Source organism: Anabrus simplex, chromosome 9, assembly GCF_040414725.1.
Source record: "Anabrus simplex isolate iqAnaSimp1 chromosome 9, ASM4041472v1, whole genome shotgun sequence".
Classification (NCBI taxonomy): Eukaryota; Metazoa; Arthropoda; class Insecta; order Orthoptera; family Tettigoniidae; genus Anabrus; species Anabrus simplex.
The window spans coordinates 5,099,255-5,119,956 of record NC_090273.1 but is presented as its reverse complement, the minus strand read 5'-3'; the positions used below and the strand labels follow the sequence as shown (position 1 = coordinate 5,119,956).

Sequence of the window (20,702 nt, the reverse complement as noted above, 5' to 3'; positions counted from 1 at the left end):
TTATTCCTTTTTGCCAATCCTCAGGGACCTCCTTATTCTCCCAGACCTTCCTGAGAACCCGATATGTCCACTGCAGGCCTACAGCTCCAGCTGCCTTTATCATCTCCACTGAAATTTCATCTATTCCAGCAGTTTTTCCATTCTTCATCTTTCTTACTGCCATTTCAATTTCATTCATTGTAATTTCTTTATCCATTTCTTCGTCAACTAATTGCCTTTCCTGGTCGTCCATTGAATGACTGTCATCCGTTCTTATGTTCAGCAGCTTCTGAAAATATTCTCTCCATCTATTTCTTATTTCTTCTGGCTTTGTTAAAATTATGCCACCTTCATCCTTCACAAATCTGGTGTTTACTTGATCTCTCTTGGAAGAAATATGATTTAAAATGATGTAAGATTTAGTGAAAAATCTTTAAAGATTATTATTTTAAACATTATGTTTGTGTAAAATAACCCAACATTATAACCAATGTAGAGGCTAATTAACATTTAAATAGTGTATATTTTGCAAATATGTGGATTCATATAGTTACTTCAATGTATATTCTTCATATTTTACCTATTCAATACCATCATGCCTTCGAAACTCATCACCGAGCCTTGATTGAATCACCACTAACAACACGTTGTTGATAGTACTCATCTGCTGTTTTTCCCTTGTGCACTTCCAGGTGGAAAGATCACGTTGCCGCTTTCTGGAATGGTGTTTTATTTATTTCCTCCTTTTTATTGCACAGCAAATATGAATACTATTAAAAACGACCAGTTAATTATATATATTTATTATTTATAAAAGCAGACACCACGTGACTGGATAACGCAGGGTTATTGGCTCATGCAGGTTAACAGGGACTTGGCCGACTTTGACATGAAACGTCATTCTTTGCTGTAATTTTAAAGGTGATCTGGTCGGACTTGAAACCCACTTTCATTCTTGTTGTATTCTTCTTGTAAAGAGGAATCCATGGAACTCAAAACATCAGAACGTACAAAAGATGGACTTGGTCTGTTTGAAACTATACGCCTCAATTATAACAAACCCTTCAAGATCGTACATTCCAACCAATGCCAATTATTGTACTGACATACCGTACTGTATATGGACTCCAACATGATAATATGATTCTGAAATAAAGTCAACAATAATTGCAAAATAAACTAAATACCATATAGACCTAATCTACCACAAAATTAAATATTCTAACCTGTTTGATTTTTCATTCCCTTGCTTATTTCCTTCCAGGCATTCTCTCTTACGTTGTTGTTGCAATAATATTTATGGGTTTTGTCATAGAAGAAATGACATTTTTGAACTAAACTGATAAGATTTTCTGTGTCCATTATTAGTGAGGTGAACAAAAAGAATTTCCCGACTCTATGCAGGAAACAGCCGACTTGCTAGCTGATTAAAATTATAAAATCCTTTTAATAACAACCACCTACTCAATACATTATATTACTCATTGAATTATAAAATAATCATGAGGTGTCTTAAATAAAGGAACATGTTTCGTTCGACATAGCGAACATCATCAGCCTTAATTTATAAAGATTAGGTCAGGGCCCTGAGCTGAATGATAAAAATTGTTAAAAGAGTGACAATGCCATAATAAAAAGTAAAATGATAACATTAGACTTGAAATTATAACAGTATGTACAGATTAACAGCAAGTATTTGTAGAGGAATACTTTGAACGATGGTAGTCTATAAAGTTAAAACAAACATGAGGTTGTTAAAGTAAAAAGATATAGATATAGTGGATCTTAAAATATATGTCAATGCGTGAAGCGTGGATTAATTATTGACTATGGAGTTCTTAAATTGAGCAAAACAAAAGTTGAAATAGAGTTTATTGAATAGTACGAGTCAAACTGAGTCAGTTAAAAGGCGCATGGCGACGAAACTAAGGTTGAAATGACGTGAACTTCAGTAGTTAGGAATACTGTAGGAGAGCCAACACAATGCCAGAAGGAAATACAAGTTGAACTAGTCCGTATTTACACGCTAGCAGTAGAATTAATCTTATACAATGTAGGACACCAATGTGGACTCGTTAAAAAGTAACTATAACTTGAAAGTAGGGAGAGTTCCAGCAAACCAGAGATGGATGGAGCAGATTATGGCACAATTGGAGTTAGAAATCTGGAAAGAAAGAAAAGGGAGGAAAAATAAAGTTATGTTATAATGAAAAAAAAAAGAAGAAGAAGGAGGCTTACCCTTGGGACTAGTGTGAGGTGTTCGCTAACGTTGGCTGCGCGAATCAAACTGGCGAGTAACCTTATTGCTGCTTCTAGTATTGTATGTATACGTAGAGGCGGGGAGTGAGTCATGTGAGGAGGAGGGGTGACCGATTCCTTAGGCGGGTCGGGTATTCGTGGAGGGGGTGTCGCATGAGAGGGCAGTAGAGTAGTAGTTGTTGTATTATTAACAGTTGTATAATTAACGATTCTCGTAAAATTATTATTATTTATATTGAAAAGAGAGAGTAGTTCTGGAATTTTCTCGATTATTGGACTTTTAATTTCTGAAGTATCATTTAAATTTTGATGCCCGTTAAAATGCTGGTCTAGGAATATGTAAATGCTAGCTGATACGCGCCAAACAGCCGGCCAAAAGATCCCGATCGTCTACGAAGTTGAACGAATGTTGATAACCAACTGGGTGTTGGTGGGAGGCACACAGACGTGTTGCAATACCATGTGTTGGCATAAAATTGAAAGTTATTTTTACCTATATACGAGCTAAACATTGTATTATTGTGTCACTCGTAATTATTACATCGCTTTATTAGAACGTAGCACAAGCATGAGGAGACATGAAATAAAATTCTCGCAGGGAAAGAAACTGTTTACGTTTATATGTGTTTGTGTTGCTACTGCGCCTTTATGACTCCCACGAAATACCCCAGGTACTTTTCCATGCACTCATTTCTGCAGTCCGGCTCTATGGCTAAATGGTTAGCATGCTGGCCTTTGGTTACAGGGGTCCCGGGTTCAAATCCCGGCAGGGTCAGGAATTTTAACCATAATTGGTTAATTTCGCTGGCATGGGGGCTGGGTGTTTGTAATGTCTTCATCATCATTTCATCCTTATCACGATGCGCAGGTCCCCTAAGGGCGTCAAATCAAAAGACCTGCATCTGGTGAGCCGAACTTGTCCTAGGATGCTCCCGGCACTAAAAGCCATACACCATTTCATTTTTTCATTTCTGCAACTTTAAACCTGTGTTTCTTTTCTTCATTGCCTACAGCATGAAGAGGATTGAAGCAGGAAAATAAACTCAATACTGGCTTGGCCATGCGGTACTTGCGAAACAGCCAGAAACTACGCCCGTTGCCGTGACAACCAGTCGGAATGCAGGGGCGATTTAGGCCTAGGTTCTAAGAATCTCTTAGAATAAGTTGCCAGATTTCCCATCTGCTACCATTAACCTTGAAGTAAGTGTCGGGGGGGTGAGGATGATAGAAAGCACATGCTAACGAACTTTAGTACACGTCTTGTAAGCCTAAGCTATGGATTGCCAAGCATAGTGTAACATCATAATCAGTGTGAATAGGAGTCAGTGAAGTTATTTGTGTCTGGTCAGCATTCCCAATTTTGCTTCCTCAAATAATGTGACGCTGAAAGGCCGTTAAATTTTCTTCATACACCCCAGGGAGACGTGAAATAGACGTACATCTCCGAATGCACAATCCCTTGGTGCGACAAAAGTTTCAGATCCATCTGCAGCTTGCAGTAAAACTCCGTGTTTTGAGTTCTTTTGAGATCTCAACTGACACATTTCTCTAGAAACACCATATCCTAACTCACGTTTTTCTATCACAAATTTGTGGAGTCATTCTTCAATTTCCGGAAACACTGCACTCTGCCCGCGGAACGCTGCCATTACTTTTTAGAAGTTTTTCCTTCTTCTTCCGCTAATCATGAATACACCATTCATCAGTATCGTACTTTCTGTCAACGGCACCATTTCCATATATTTCAGCTTCGCTTACATCTTCAAGTTTCTCTAGCACAGTAAATGACCGCAGACGCCGTTTTGAATCCATCACTTACTTTTGAGACAGCACTTTCACAGGACAGATACAGAACTCGAATGTGAACAAGGTAGACTTCCGTCACCAACATTCTCGACTCTCGCAAATTACGATATCCCGCAAGATCAGCTATTCGCGCACCTAGCATGCCAGCAACTCTTTTGAAACAAATGATGATCAAGCATCCGCAGCAGTGGCTTTCATATTTACTGCATATTTACCCATATTCTTTGATTTACTGTATTTCATTACCTGACATTTCGCGTTTACATGCCACTGTAACCGTATTGGGAAAAAATCAATCTTGTTTTCTAGAACGCAACCAAAACACAATAAGACCTGAATGCCCATTTATATGTTGTATATTGAGCAGAGTAGCCATTTTGAAATCTATTTCAATATTCCATGTAAACGTAGTGAATATTTACGAGAGTGAACGGCTTGAATATGGCCCACACCCAAGATTTAGAGCAAATATTTTGGAGAAAAAAAAAGAAAAAAAGAAAATGTGCGGGTGGTATTCGGGATTATATGGTATTTCATGAAGCTGGGGACTGTAGTTGTTTTAAGGAGAAGTTCAACTCTTACCACTACATTAATCAGAAGAGAATAAGATGGGTATTTTTTTAACAGTTGAAACCATTGTTAACAGCTTGGCGTACTCAAAAAAACTTTCTCGGAATTTAGTCTTTCTGATAGTAGCTTAAGAGATTTTTAACACATCTGACAGAAGTCATTTAAAAGCATATTCCCTTCTCAATAGGAAGAAACAGCAGCTGAACTTGTCCTGTTACGTTTGTCACTTGGATGTGTGTTACCTATTTCTTGATGGTTAGAGACAGAAAGAGGAAGGAGTGTACTCTTTTAGGTATCATCATACATTACAAGCAACAGGACTGCTTGTTGTTGCAGGTGAAATGGAGTGACATTGGAGGCCAGCACGACCTTAAGCTAAAACTGCAGCAAGCTGTGGAGTGGCCTCTCAAACATCCCGAGGCCTTCACTCGCCTGGGCATCACCCCTCCCAGAGGAGTGCTCATGTTCGGCCCACCCGGCTGTTCCAAAACCATGATCGCCAAAGCTCTGGCCTCCGAAAGCAAGTTGAACTTCTTGTCCATTAAGGTGAGAGACATAGTGACCACCTCCTACCACTTGATAATCATTCATGCTTTTCACAAGCATTTTCTTCCTATTATATCTTCCAGTGTGTTATGTTCCACACTTGTGAGGAACTCATGCCTTCTGCGTGGGTTCTGCTCGCCTTCCTAGAGGTTACTGTCCACGTCTTGGCACAAAATAGGCCTTGTAAAGGGTTTTCTTACAGTTCATTGTAATGTCTCATACCCTTTGGTAAAAACCATTTGCTTGTTGAATTCATTACAGGTTCAACATTTCCCATCACAGAGGTGCCAACTATTAAAGATTTCACCTCACAATTACGGAATTATGGTCAAAGGGGAAATTATTATGGAAAAGCTGATATTATCAGGGAATAATAATTTTCTATGGAAAAAAAGAAAAGAAGGAAAAAGGCTACGAAGAATTGAACATTTTTCCTAAATTGTCCTCGTTTCAATCCTTGTGAGTTGGCAACGATACTTATTCGTTCGTGATTTCCTTTTGCTACCCATAAGTGTTGTAAAATTCTTTGTGAATGAAGGAGCACAGGCACTGCTCTTTTCCACTATAAATCCTTCAATAATGTTGTATTTGCTGTGTTAAGTGCACTGACAGTTGACAGAAAGATTGAGAAAGAAGCGAGACCTAAATTAAGTACATCTGCACTGGAATCACGTATGGTTCAGAAGACGAAAATGCCATCACAGTGGGAAGGATGCTTCAAGAAAAACTACATTGAAAAGCTGCTGCTGCGTGAGAAATAAGCTATACTGTTATGTAATATATTAACATTCTTGGTTTGTTTGTAACCTTCCTCAAACTTAACATCCTGTGCTTAACATCCTGTACCTTTTATCGTGACCTGAGGGCTTTGTTGAGTTGGAACTATTTCTGACAATCCACTTTCCAAGAAATAATTTTTCCATGGAAACTTGGTAATGTCACGAATCTGGTCGGTCCTTTTTTTTGCGGCTCTTTCTCATAACTTTTTACACTTTTCCTTTGACAGTCCATTTTTCTAGCATGTAGGGTCAGGTGGGGTAATTCTATTCATGGAATATCTATATCCACCCTAAGAATATATACCATTCCTCAGTTAGTATTCCTGGAATTGACAATGATCCATAAATAAGCCTACTTAATTATCTTCTTGTACACATTGTAGAGATGAAGAGAGTCCTGGACAGAAATACTCCATGATTGCAAGTACCCTACTTTTGTTTTGGTTTTTTCCTAACAATATTATATAGGTTTTCCTCCATTGCGTGGATGACTGAATCATCACCACCACTTGAATGCAATGATGTGGTTCACGGCCCATATTTCACAACTACGAGGGTAATCCCAAAAACAAGGCCTATTTTTTTATAAATATAAAACTCTGTTTGTGTGGCTGTTGGTCACAATGTTGTGAAGAGTGTTTCCCGCGCGCATATAAACATGCGCACGCCGCGCTGAGGCACTCGGTCTTGGCTTGGCAGCCGTTGAGAATGGCGCTCCCGTTAGATGTTACCGCCAAGTGCAAGTGCGGGCAGTTATTCGGGTTTTTAACGCAAAAGGTACTGAACCGATTGAAATCCATCGCCAATTGACGGAAATGTGTGGTGATAAGCAAAATTATCACAAAAATCATTTATTTTATTATCACCACTTATTCAATACAAACTCTAATACATGATCTTGTCTCAGCCTGTCAAAAAGTGGGACTATCCATGAACCTTTCTAAAACCAAAGTAATGCTTAACAAATGGGCCCCAGCAGGAAAGCTGCATGTGAGAAACACCACATTACAACAGGTCAATGAATTTGTCTATCTTGGGCAACTTGTAAACATGAAAGGGGACTTAAGACTGGAAATCTTCCGACGTATCAAACTAGGATGGCAAGCCTACAGAAGAAATTCTTCAATCTTCAAATCCAACATGCCACCCCACCTAAAGAAGATAGTCTTTGACCAGAGTGTTCTCCCCGTACTGACTTACGGTTGTGAAACCTGGACATTGAGCGAGTTTATTAAGCAAAATCTCAGAACAACCCCAAGAGCTATGGAACGGTTCATGCTAGGCTTGACGAAGAAAGACAGAAAGAGAGCAGATTACATCAGGTCAGTCACAAAGGTCAGTGACATTTTAGAAAGGGTATTTACCCTAAAATGGCAGTGGGCAGGCCATGTTGCTCGGAGAACTGATGGTAGGTGGACAAAGCTTGTGCTTGAGTGGTGTCCGAAAGATCATCTCAGACCAAGGGGAAGACCACCGGACAGATGGGATAAAGACATCCGGAAGATTACTGGGATCAATTGGCAGAACATCGCTCAAGACCGTCCCAGATGGAGAGACCTCATGAAAACCTACCTTGTTTCGGACTTAAAGAGGCCACATCGTAAAAACGATTGAATATGGCTGATAGTGATAGTGATTCAATACAAACCACGTGCTATCTACATAATACTATATAAACTTCTTAGGGATATGTTTCACCCCTTGTTAAGGTCAAATGTCTGAAACATACAGGGTTTACAATGAGAATTACGTTGCACATTAAAGACCTCATATTAACATGCTACAGTTATAATATAAAAAGATGCCACATTACACACTATGTGTATTGAGAATTGATAGTGTCTTATACACGTAAAATTTATAAACTTAATAGTGCTGTTCTTTTTATATTCTAAAAAAGTCCAAAGCTAAAATGCATCCTGTTCATAATAACTTGCAGATCATCGGAATAGTAACCGTCTTGAGTAAAGAGTGTAATCTTCTTTGCGTACATTTGTCCCAAATGTTCAATGTACCTGATCGTGATAAAATCAGTGTCAATTAATTATAAACAACAGCTGGATATTTAAGAATAAATTAGACATCGGAGTTTGTTTAGTTGTCCAGCCAACTGAATCTCTTCATTTTTATTAATAAGCATCCGTTTTGTTATATCCCAGTTCATTGCAATAGTGTGACACTCTCAGAACAATTGTAGTATCATGCTGGGGAAGCAACCAGCATCTTGCTCCACGTGGCTTGAACCCACACACTTATTAATAGCCTATAAGTACAAGAACAGAGTCTCTTTTAAGCCGATTGTTGGTATGTTTACTATGGAGTGAGTGTTCAGCAGAGGTGAAACACCCAGCTCTCTAAACGAGCCAACATGCATGGTCCAGTATTTTAATTTAAAATGTGCTAATCTGATTCAGAATTTCATACGGAATTCAAAAATATGGCCAGAATGTAGAAATGATAACTCCAAACATGATAAAAATCCAAATTAGAGTACGAAAATGTCGTGATGCAAGTACGCGATCTCATTGGTCTGACATCATCCAGGTTGACTGCATTAGCAGACGAAATACAAAGGGCACTAGGAAAGTTTATCCACATGCAAAAACGGTTGGCTGGACACCCCTGTTATGGTGAGGGATGAAAAGGGGGGTGAAAACCGGTCTAGAAGACAGCAAGGCGCGACCTTCACACCAGTTGTTACCAAGCAGTGGGATTGAAAGCAAGTTAAGATGTCAGTGTGGTCTAATGGTGAATATTGCGCTATCATCCGCTACAGTTTTGCTCGTGGATTAACTGTTGACCAGTTATTTATTTAGCGTATGGCCCATACAACCAAGTTGACTACAGAAATAAATTATATACATATTTACATACAAGAAAACAATGAACAAGAAAAGACTCCTTACAACTGAATGTCAAGATCATTGATCCACTATATTGCTTCTGGAGTTGCCATCATAAAATCCACTTTGCTGCCTGTGTATGCCCGCATTTCACACTCTCTGACAATATGGTGTATGGCTTGTCGTGCAGCTCTGCAGTCACACGCGGAAATGACTCTTGTGCTGGGGAAAGACTGTCCACATTAGACAACAATTTTCCGCTGGAACAAAGAGTTCCAGGGGGGAAATTTTGGGGTTGAAGACGATCCTCTTTCTGGGCGACCGTCTGAATCAGTGACTGAGGAAAACATTGAAGCTGTGAGAAAAATGTTGCGGCAAGAGAGGCGCTTGACATATCAGCAAGTAGAAGAGACCCTCCACATCCCTGCACCAGCTATTCATTCAGTTCTACACGACCATCTCCTCGTTAGAAAGGTTTGTTCCCTTTGGGTGCCCCATTCACTTTCAGAGGAACAAACAGCACATCAAGTGAAATGGTGCCGAGAAATGCTAAAACGGTTTGAAAATCGGACTTCGCGTAACGTCAGTAGTATCGTTACAGGTGACAAAACTTGGCTTTATTATTACGATGTCCCAACAAAATCCCAGAACAAGGTGTGGCTGTTTGAAGATGAGGGTACTCCTGTGACTGTGCGAAAGTCAAGGTCAGTGAGGAAAAGGATGATTGTAGCATTCTTCACTAAACAGGGCATCCTGACTCGGATTGTGCTAGAAACACAAAGTATAGTTACTGCGAAGTGGTGCAGTGAGACTTGTCTGCCTCAGGTCATCCAGGCTCTCAAGCAGCTCCGTCCAAGGTCACGGCTCAACACTTGGCTCTTGCATGACGACAATACTCCAGCACACTGTGCTAATGTAACAATGGATTTTCTTGCCAGATCAGGGTTGACTGTGCTTGATCACCCTCCATACAGTGCTGATCTGGCCCCATGTGACTTCGCACTCTTCCCAGAAGTGAAGATGAGCTGAAAGGGGAGCGTTTTGCATCCGACGAGGAGCTTCTGGCAGCATGGGATCAAGAGTGTGAAAATGTAGTGGCAGAGTTGGTTGAGTGACTGGTTTCGACGTATGGAGAAGTGTATTGAGTGTAGTGGAAATTATTTTGAGAAAGTCTAAAGCGTTCACTCACATTGCAAAACTTTCCTAGTGCCCTTTGTAACACATAGTGCGCTTTGAGAAACAGGATACAGTTCACGTACTTCTCCTTAATGTTAGTGTCTGGTAAAGTTAAGTTCAATTTCTGTACATTGTGTAATAATCTGAGTGTTATTTTTTGGTCTTAAAATGAATCCTGTGCAGACAGTGAAGCAGAAAAGATATGAATGGTGTATAGTTTCAGTGTGCACTAATACATAGCAAACTACCACAAACAAATATTTATTGCTGTGCAGATCATTTTAATGTAAGTTGAATTTGTTTGAACTTTTAATTTTTTCCATGTCTGTAATTCTAGTGATAAAACTTGAAATGTTAATCTATGATGCTTTCATTAAATGCTTCAATCACATCTTGGAATATGAATGTAATACAGTGCATACGTTAATGCTTATTATTAAAGTATTCTCCAAACCTAGCCCAAGTTTTGGGTGATTCATATCAAATTAATAAACCAAAGTCTTTATGAACAAAATTGATTGCTCTAACTACACAAACTTATTTATCTTGGCATGTGAAGGTTGCTTAGTTAGTTAGTTGGAGGGTAAGAGAACCAAGAGGACGATGGTTAAACTCTGTTTCTAACGATTTAAAGGTAAGAGAACTGAGCGAGGATTATGGCAGAGGCTTGTAGACTGAACACTCTGCTATAGCGAGAACCCCGTTATATGGACAGTTTTTGTTTCTCCCTGGTTACAGCGAGAGGCCTATCATTGCCGCATCCGTTATTACGAGGGAGTTTTTCCGTTACCCATATTCATGCACCCCAGCAGTTATGTTGCATGCGATCGTTCACCTTCAGTATCGTTCCCTCACCATGTCCACTAGCGAGTTCTCTCGTTGACATTCATAGGTGATGTCGGAGTCGATTAGTAATAACCGTCAACTGCTGTTCCGCAAAGAAAATTCAAAATGAAAGAGAACTTTTTTGCGTAATAAATGCGTAAATAACATGTCCGATAACAGTTGTTAACTCGTTAAAAATAAAGGATGAAGAAAGGATCGCTTAATTTTGATGCTAAATACTGCAATGAAGTAAGGATGGAATACACCTCGAGATATGGCAGCATGTATCATTGATTTCAGAGGTTAGTTTATATTTTCTTGCGTTTGTTAAATTTCAGAAAAGCTATTATCATGTAAATTTATAGCGAGAAGGGTATTTCTCTACTGGCGCTAGAAATACGTATGTATTCACGATAAATATAGTATGGTTAAGTTAGGTTAGGTGACGCTGTTTGAATAAGAAAACTGAAATGTTTGCCACAAAATGCAATCGATAATCTTCAGTATGGTATAGTTTTTTCATTATGTACATTTGCGAGCTCTCGTCGACATTCGAAGGTGATGTTGAAGTTGTCAACTGCTGTTCTCTAAAGGAATTTTGAAATGAAAGAGGATAATGCGTTTTCGTAATAAATGCGTAAATAACGTGGCCGATAGCAGTTGTTACCTCATTAAAAATAAAGGCTGAAGTAAACGATCTCCTAATATTAATGTTATATTTTGAAATTAAGTAAGAACATGATACACTTCAAGATATGGCAGATATGGCTACAGAACTAATTAGAAACAGTAAGCATGATGTTTCTGCTGTGATTAAGCAATGGTGCAAATTTTAATGACATAACCTCTGAAAGTCGAAAATACTGTGAAAATCTAGGAGCTACGGGGGTTGCAGTTTATCTAGCAGGGACTAACGACGTGGGAAGAAATAATGCAAGAGGAATGATCTCTTCCCTCAGATCGAGACTACAGGAGTTACATCACACCAATGCTGTGGTATTTTCTGTTCCTCACAGACATGATCTTCCGACATGGTCTTGTGTTAACAAGGAGGTAAACAAGGTTAATGAAGTACTTTTGAAAATATGTAGGCACTTCAAGAATGTAAAATATGTAGGTATAAGTAATTTGGGTAGAAGATTTTATACCTGGCATGGTCTGCCCCTAAATAGGTTGGGAAAAAGGTATGTTGTAAATAGTATAATAGAGTTTGCTAATTCAATTCAGGATGTGGAATGTGTACCTGATCCCATTCCTCTAAAAAACTAGATACAGTGACCGATATAGGTCGGTCTGTCATGCTAGAGTCGAGGAATGGTATTAATACTCATGGTAGGTTATATAGGTTAGGTTCTCTTAAAACTCATGGTAATCTATATAGGTTAGGTTCTTTTAAAACTGTGTTCGGGAATAGTGTTAATGTGCAAGGTACACAGACTAGGTTAGATTCTTATCAGATCACTAAAATCAATGAACCTGTAGAAACAAAAATATCTACTAGTAGGCCTATTGTGGAAAATGACATCCAAGATACTAAGAAAGCACCAAGGTTAGTTGAACACTTTAGAGGATACTATCAAAATGTAAATGGACTTCGAAGCTCACTAACTGAACTTAAAATTTCTTCACGTTTAGCTGACTATGACTTCATGGTATTAACCGAAACAAACTTAAATGATGAAATTAGTGATGTGGAATTTGGACTCGAAACATATTCAATTTTCAGATGTGATAGGTCTTCTTTAACGGGAACGAAAGCATCCCATGGGGGGTAATGATCTGTATTAACAAGAGGTTTAAACCTACTCTGATACCGTGCATTAACACAGTTGAACAGTTGTTTGTGTCCCTGAATTTTAACACCACAAAATTAATCATTGGTGCTGTATACATTCCACCCAAGTCTCCTGTCCAAAAATATTTCGAACTTTGCAGTGCTGTTGAAAAAATTATGTCAAGTCTTGACAACCATTTATTGCTCATTGTAACCACACTATGCAGTCCAGTTTAGTTATAGACACTTTTTCTTATCTCTGTTTAAATCAGTTTAATGCTATCCCAAAGTTTCTGAATCACTTTCTTGATTTGGTTTTCAGTAACTCCAGTTCCATTGAAGTAAAATCTAGTAATGAAAGCATTGTCCCCCTCGATAGACACCACCCAACATTAGAGATTTCTTTACCTATAAATGAGCTATACAATTCCTTGCCTGCTGATAGTTTTTATTTTGACTTTTTAAATGGTGACTATAATGGACTAAATTATTATCTGTCACAGTTCAGCTGGGAGGAGATGTTTTGAAATGTATCAATGGATAAAGCAGTAGAAATCCTCTATTCAGTACTACATTATGGCATGGAAATTTACATCCCTATACGGAATTTTAAGACTCCCAAATTCCCAAAGTGGTTTAATCATAAATTGAAGTCCCTGATTATTGAAAAGAAGAAAGCACACAAGCGATACAAAATATCAGGTCTCAATAGTGATTATCAGCATTTCTCGAAATTAAGAAATGAATGCAAGTCTGAATCTAAATCTTGCTATACAATGTATGTCTCCAACTGTGAACGAAGTATTACTTCCAATCCACAGAAATTCTGGCAATATCTAAGTTCTAAAAGGTCATGTAATAATATTCCTTCAACAATGCATCTTAATGAAGTTACAGCAGATACTGGAGAAAATATTGTCAGTCTTTTTGCTAACCACTTTTCATCCGTTTATTCTTCTTATCAGAATAGTAGTATGTCATATGATTATCCTTTCTCTGTCAATCTATCAGTTATAAACATTAGTAAGGCAGAAATTTACAACAAACTGATATCTCTGGAATTAAAGAAAACTGTCGGACCTGATGGTGTTTCAGCATACCTGCTCAAGAACTGCTCATTTATTTTTTACATGAAGCACTCTTTTATCTGTTCAACTTATCATTAAACCAAGGCGTTTTTCCACTGGAATGGAAGAAAGGATTTGTTAGTCCAGTTTTCAAAAATGGTGATAAAACTGACATAAAACAATATAGATCAGTATTAATTTCTTCTCATATTTCCAAAATTTTTGACTCAGTAATTCTTGACAAAATCACACCTCTCTTTAGAAACATCATAATTTATGAGCAATATGGATTCTTTTCTGGACGGTCAACCTGTAGCAATCTTCTTTTATTCTGTCAGTTCCTCTTGGATGCAATAGAGAACCACTCCCAAGTGGACTGCATTTATACAGACTTCTCAAAAGCTTTTGACACTGTCGACCATGATATCTTGCTGCAAAAACTAACAGGCTATGGAATTAATGGGCCTCTCCTCTCATGGTTTGAATCGTATCTTAAAAATCGCCTGCAGATTGTTAAAATAAGGAATCATTTTTCTGCACCTATTATTGTTACCAGTGGAGTTCCTCAAGGGTCTCACTGTGTGCCCTTACTTTTTACTCTCTACATAAATGACATTAAAAATATACTTAAGAATTCTGAATTGCTTTTGTTTGCTGACGATGCAAAAAAATTTTATGCAAATTAATTGTCCACTTGATTGTTTAAAACTTCAAGAAGATTTACATCATCTGGAAAAGTATTGCATTCAAAATGGGTTGAAACTTAATCATGAGAAATGTAAAATAATATCGTTTTTTAAAAACAAGAAGAAAATATCATTTCAGTACAAATTTAGTAATAACAACATTCTAACTCCTGTTTCATAAGTTAATGACCTTGGTGTTTTACTCAGTTATAACCTGTCGTTTAATGAACATATTGAAAATATTTGTAAGAAAGCATTTCAAAGATTGGGTTGCATTACTAGATATTCTAGAGAATTTTCAAACTTAGCTACCTATCGATTGCTGTATGTGTCTATGGTACGCCCTATACTAGAATACTGTACACCTGTTTGAAACCCTTCTCATCAGACCTCTATCCATAGATTAGATTCAGTACATCATAAATTTCCACGTTTATATTCATTTAGAGCAGGATTCTTATATGATAATGTTGATTATACATCCTTACAACAGTCCTTAAATATGTATAGCCTGTCACAACGCCGTGAATTATTGGATACACTCTTCATTTTTAAATTGCTTCATTCCTTGGTGAATTGTCCACAACTCCTTGCAAAAATTAACGTACATGTACCAGACAGACGCACAAGGTTCAAGAATACATTGTCTACAAATTGGCATAGAACTAACTACGCATTCAATGGGCCAATTGAACGAATGTCAAGATCTCTAAACAAACTGGATATTGATATATTTAACTGCTCATTGTCAAAATTGAGAAATCACTTACATAATCTCTAGAATCGACTATTACTTTCCTGTGATTACTTGTAATATAACCTGTGTATATATCTGTACATATTTTTCTACTTATACTCCATTAAACTTTCTTTTTAGTGTGTTTTGTTTTGTTTATTCTTCTCTACTGGTATGTAAAATGGTATTACCGTTAATAAAGTATTATTATTATTATTATTATTATTATTATTATTATTATTATTATTATTATTATTATTATTATTATTATTATTATTATTATTACATTACTGATTTCACAGGATAGTTTATATTTTCTCACGCCTACTTAAAGTTCGGAAAGGCTATTCCCATGTAAGATTTAGCGAGGTTATCATTTCTCTACATGCGTTTGAAATATGTTTTCATGATACATATAAGGTTAGGTGACGCCGTTTGAAGGAAAAACTGAAATGTTTGCCACAGAAGCCTCTGGACTGATCCCGTATTTCTCCAAATCCAAGACAATTTTTTCCTCAGAATCTCATGTGAAAGTCAAGGGTCGTCTAGCATTCGCGGCCTAACAGTAATGAACACCACTGGCAACTACCGTAGTAACCACGCTGCTACTTTTCACCCGCATGCGCACACAAAACTTATTGACAATAAACGACTCTCTCTTTATTATATATTGCAAGCCGCGTTGACCGGTTGTCACAGTGCTTATGTGTAACATCACTGGATCTCTGGAAATAGTGAAGAGAGAATGACATTCTATTAGCCTCTACACAATCGTTTCTCAAATCTGCAGAATGGCATCAAAAAATGCGAGCCTTCAAATTCTTAGAAAGGCCATGGCTACCCAGCAGCAGAGTTATAACGCGTCTACTGAACCTTACATAAAATCAGCTTCATGGTCCGTTATCACACTTCAATAGATTCACAATTAAGTATTTATTTATTTTCCACCTAGTCGACTAGGTGGAAAATAAATAAATACTTAATTGTGAATCTACTGTACCTGACGCTTAGTGATTTTCGTGATGGATCGTCGTATTGTAAAGATACTTGGAACGGGTATTGCCGGCAAATTTTCGACGAGTTCTCCTTGATATTATGATGATGGTTATTAAACACTCAGAAATGTAGAATAATTGTGCAGCCGCAAGGAAATACGGCATAGCCCTAACTAAAGCCAATATTCGGCGTTAGCGTGAAGACAAAGACAGCTTTAAAATGCGTACCTACTGTACAAAAAATGCATTCAGTGGTCCATATTATGGATGCTTTAAAAAGAAGTCATAGATGAAATTGTGAAGTATGTGCACGAAAAAACGGAAGGGCGGAATTGCCATACCGTGGCTCAATTAACTTGTTCGTTAACCTTCAATTTCCGCGATTAGGCCTATACATCGCTAGCCGCTGAAGTTGGGCAAAGCCGGCAAGTGAAAGTAACAGTTTTATAGTAAACAAGAATATTTTCCTGATAGATCGTCGTATTGTAGAGACGCGTGGGACAGGTATCGCCGGTAAATTTTCAGCAGGTTCTCTTCTATGTTATGATGCCAGTTTTAAGTTAAAGGTTATTAAACCTGCTCAAATAAAGAGTACTTGTGCAGCCCAGTATAATACGCCATAATTAAAGCCAATGTGCAGCGTCTAAAAATAGTCTAAAATGCGTACTGTATAAAAAAGGCATTCATCTGATTTTACAAAGTACTTTCTAAGACTGATTTAAATTTTTTGAAGGAAAAAATGGGGGTCGTCTTGGATTCGAAGAAATGAAAATAATAACCTACAACCTGTTTTCCAGTCATTGACCGGGTCAGGGATGTAATGAATATATAGGCTATTAGTACGATGGGGTCGCCACTCCCAAAGTGATTTATTAATGACTGATAGATGCTAAGAAATGAGAATGGAGAGTGTTGCTGGAATGAAAGATGACAGGGAAAACTGGAGTACCCGGAGAAAAACCTGTTCCACTTCCGCTTTGTCCAGCACAAATCTCACATGGAGTGACCAGGATTTGAACCACGGTATCCAGATTTCGAAAAATAATAAACGGGTAAGCTGTAGTGTGGATATTATACCAGTATTGTTGGTCCGTTATTGGACTATATAAATTTTCCAGCTTTCATTCCTGGTTGCCAGCCTTTTACCCCTGTGCTAAGTTGGGCTCATCAGTTGGTAAATAGCACACCCACCAAGACGCATGGCTAGTGCATACCGTGGAGGCCACCACGTAGGCTACTTGGAGCCACCGGTAGTGCAAATGCACTATGAGAGACTTTGTCTCATTATCAAAAATTGATACCTGCGTGGCGATCAGATGAAATAGATGTAGATTCCCATAGGGAACCTGAAATATTTCAGGTGTGCTATTTACCAACTCTTGAGCCCAACTTAACACAGGGGTGAAATGCTGGCAACCAGGATTGAGTAGCTGAAAAATGTATAATGTCCAATAACGGACCAACAATATTGGTATTAACTATCGAGAAGGCAGTGACTGATGTTGTTCGCGACTAATTCTCTTGCTCAAGTTTTGCTATATAGTAGAGGTTTGTAATCATTACATTAGTATATGAGTGATCAGAAGTAAATATACTACATTCTTGTAAGAAAGATACCTGACATTATATCCGTGGTCTTTGTGAGAAGTGAAAATATACAGATAACCTAAAACTCTTTGTTGACCCACTCAAAATGGCCACCTCTCTTGACAGAGTTCGGCGTCTATCAAATTCAATGAATGAATGAAGAAATCAATGATATTTTTCAACAGACACTAAGTAAGTCAACAAATAACACCACCGTAAATAACCCTCCACTTCCTAACAGTGCATCAGGTAACCAAATGACAACCGTCACAACTAGTAACAAACGTAATTCAAGATTAAGCTATTCTACTGCAATACAGTCGTACCCCTCCAAAGAACAAGCTATTGTAATCGAATCTCATGATGGGATCAGTATCAAGGATTATGTGCTAGCTATAGGGAAACTTACAACCCCTAGCAACATTTGGTTTGTTTCACGTTTATCGAATGGAAGGATATGCATCTTTCTCTCTAGTAAGAAAACTGTTGAAGATCTGATATTAACAAACCGTAAGATCTTAGTAAACAATGTATGATTGGAAATACAACCCCTTCTAACCAAAAACAAGCGTATTATATTATCCAACATCTGTTATGTGATCCCAAACTATGTTATCAAAGAGAAATTTTTAAAAGGTGTGAAAATCACGTCTAGGGTTACCCCAAATAGAGCAGACTTGTCAATTGCAGGATTCTCCCACATTTTAAGCTTTCAAAGACAAATGTTCATTCAAAATGAAGACTTTGATTAACTCCCCGAATCCCTCCATATTGAATACGATGGTACTAACTACTGGATTTATTTATCATCTGACTCACCCACTTGTTTTCTTTGCCATACGAAAGGACATCTGGCCAAAGATTGTCCTAATAATGTTTCACTTCCAAAAGATGAATCCTCTTCCAATCACTTTCCTCAGCTCCAAAAGAATTCATAAAAGTCAGAGATCGAAAACCCCAAAACTGTCGTCAGTACTTCTTGCGCCCTCCCAAAAGGTATTCAAGAAGCCACTTCACTGACCAACCCTGACTTAGCACTTAGCCAAGTCTGTAATGCTCTTCCCTTCTCCGGAATTGAAATTGAGAGAGAAATTGCTGCAGCTATGGAAACATACTCCACCCCTACAACAGTGAAGGCCAATTTCACTAGCTAGTAGGGCAAATCCTCCTGATAGCAATACTCTCCTGAATATATCAAAAACCGTAAGGCAAATCACACTTCCAAGAAACCCAAGATAGACACGCAAAAATCAACAATAAGTTATATGCTCCTGCCAGTAAAACAAGTTCTGGAAGCCGACCCATCACTATTCCCCCTCAGCTGCCTATAGCTCCAATCCTCCTTCAAAAATACAGTTGGTGCCAAGGACATATCAGCAATTGCTTCCAACTACACACAAGACATAGAAGCTCTTGTTAAAGCCCTACAATAACTCTATCCTTACTACACCGATAAAAGCATAAAAAACAAAAGCACTTGAATAGTAAAAAAAATTACTGAAATCCGCCAGTCAAAATGAAGACCCAACGCATATCTATGTAACGCCAGACTATTCCAGTGATGACAATTCCTTCCCAGTGTAATAATGGAGATAAATCTCATTCTGCTTTTGATCATTATTATGACAACATTACTCCAATGGAATCTTAACAGTTATCGATGACAGTTAGAATGTCTACAACTCCTAATAAATAAACACCAACCATCTGTTATCTATCTCCAAGAAACAAACTTTCAAAATGACTTTGCTGCCAGTCTAAGACTCTACAGTGTCTTCCACAAAAATAGAACTACATTGGAACCTTGGATTGCGAGCATAATTCGTTCCGACAACATGCTTGTAATCCAAAGCGCTCGTATATCAAAGCAAGTTTTCCCATAAGAAACAATTGAAACATGGATGATTCGTCCACAACACAAAAATATTTATTCGCATACCATTTCTAAAACGAAATATAACGTAAAACAAATTAAAGTGCACTTTTCCTTATAATAGAATCATTGTTGGTGTGAGGGAGACAAGAGATGACATGAGAAGAATTCACTAACGGAATCACTGCTATCTGTTCGCTCACTGTAATTGTTTTCTTTTCGTGCAACTTTAACGCGGAACCTGTCCAATGACGGTTGCTTTTGCCTCTTTCTGACGATTTCACGAAAATGTGACATTGCATTGTCATTGAACTGATTGGTCGTTCGCACTGTTGCAGCCTTATTCGGGTGGTGTATTTCTACAAAAGTTTGTACCATTTCCCACATTTTGCACTTCTCCCGAATCTCATTTGAAGTGAGAGATTCCATTGACTTTTCCACCTCCTCTTCCCCGGACGAGATCTCCATAACCTTCTCCTGTTGTTCGCAATGCAGGTCCATCAGTTTGTTGGTGGTCAGTTTCTAGCTTTGTTCTTCCAGCAGCCCTTGAATGTCCTTGTCATTCACCTCCAGCCCCATAGTCTTCTCTAAGGACAAAATTTCATCGGCAATCGGCGGCTTATTGTCACCAACAATCCCCTCAAAGTCACGTCCAAGAACACAGTTAGGCCACAGCTTTCCTCAAGCGCAATTGAGAGTTCTCTTGGTGACTCCATCCCAGGCTTTATCGATGATCTTCAGGCAGTTCGCGATGGGGAAATGATTTTTACTGATCCATAGGCTGGAGTAGTGGAGGAGTGTTGGGAGGAAGGAACTTAACCTTAATGAACTTGAATTCGTCCAGTAAGTCGTCCTTAAGGCCTCAAGACCTGGAGGATGAGCAGGAGCATTGTCCATAACCAACAAGACTTTGAGCGGCAGATTATTTTCTGAAAGTTATTTCTTCACTACAGGACCTATGATCTTGTTCATCCATTCACAAACGAACAGAGGAGGCGAAAACGTAGGCACATGCGATGCTCGTATTGCAGAACCTCACTCGCTTATCAAGTTACAATTTACTTAAAATGTTTGCTCATCTTGCAAAACACTCGTAGACCAAGTTACTCTCATTCCGAGGTTTCACTGTAATGTGAATCATGCGAGTGGAGGAGTAGCTACTTATATCGAAAACAATGTCTATGCCAAAGAAATTACTGTT

At 38.2% G+C, this 20,702-nt stretch overlaps 1 protein-coding gene across 2 annotated transcripts in view; it reads left to right on the top strand.

The window, feature by feature from the left end:
• LOC136880960 (ATPase family gene 2 protein homolog A) overlaps positions 1 to 20,702 on the top strand; it is a 112,475-nt gene that overhangs the window by 66,791 nt on the left and 24,982 nt on the right. For both annotated transcript variants that reach the window (XM_067153511.2, XM_067153512.2), the window contains exon 7: positions 4,951 to 5,160. In XM_067153511.2, coding sequence (XP_067009612.2) covers positions 4,951 to 5,160 — 210 coding nt within the window. The remainder of the gene's footprint in view (positions 1 to 4,950; positions 5,161 to 20,702) is intronic.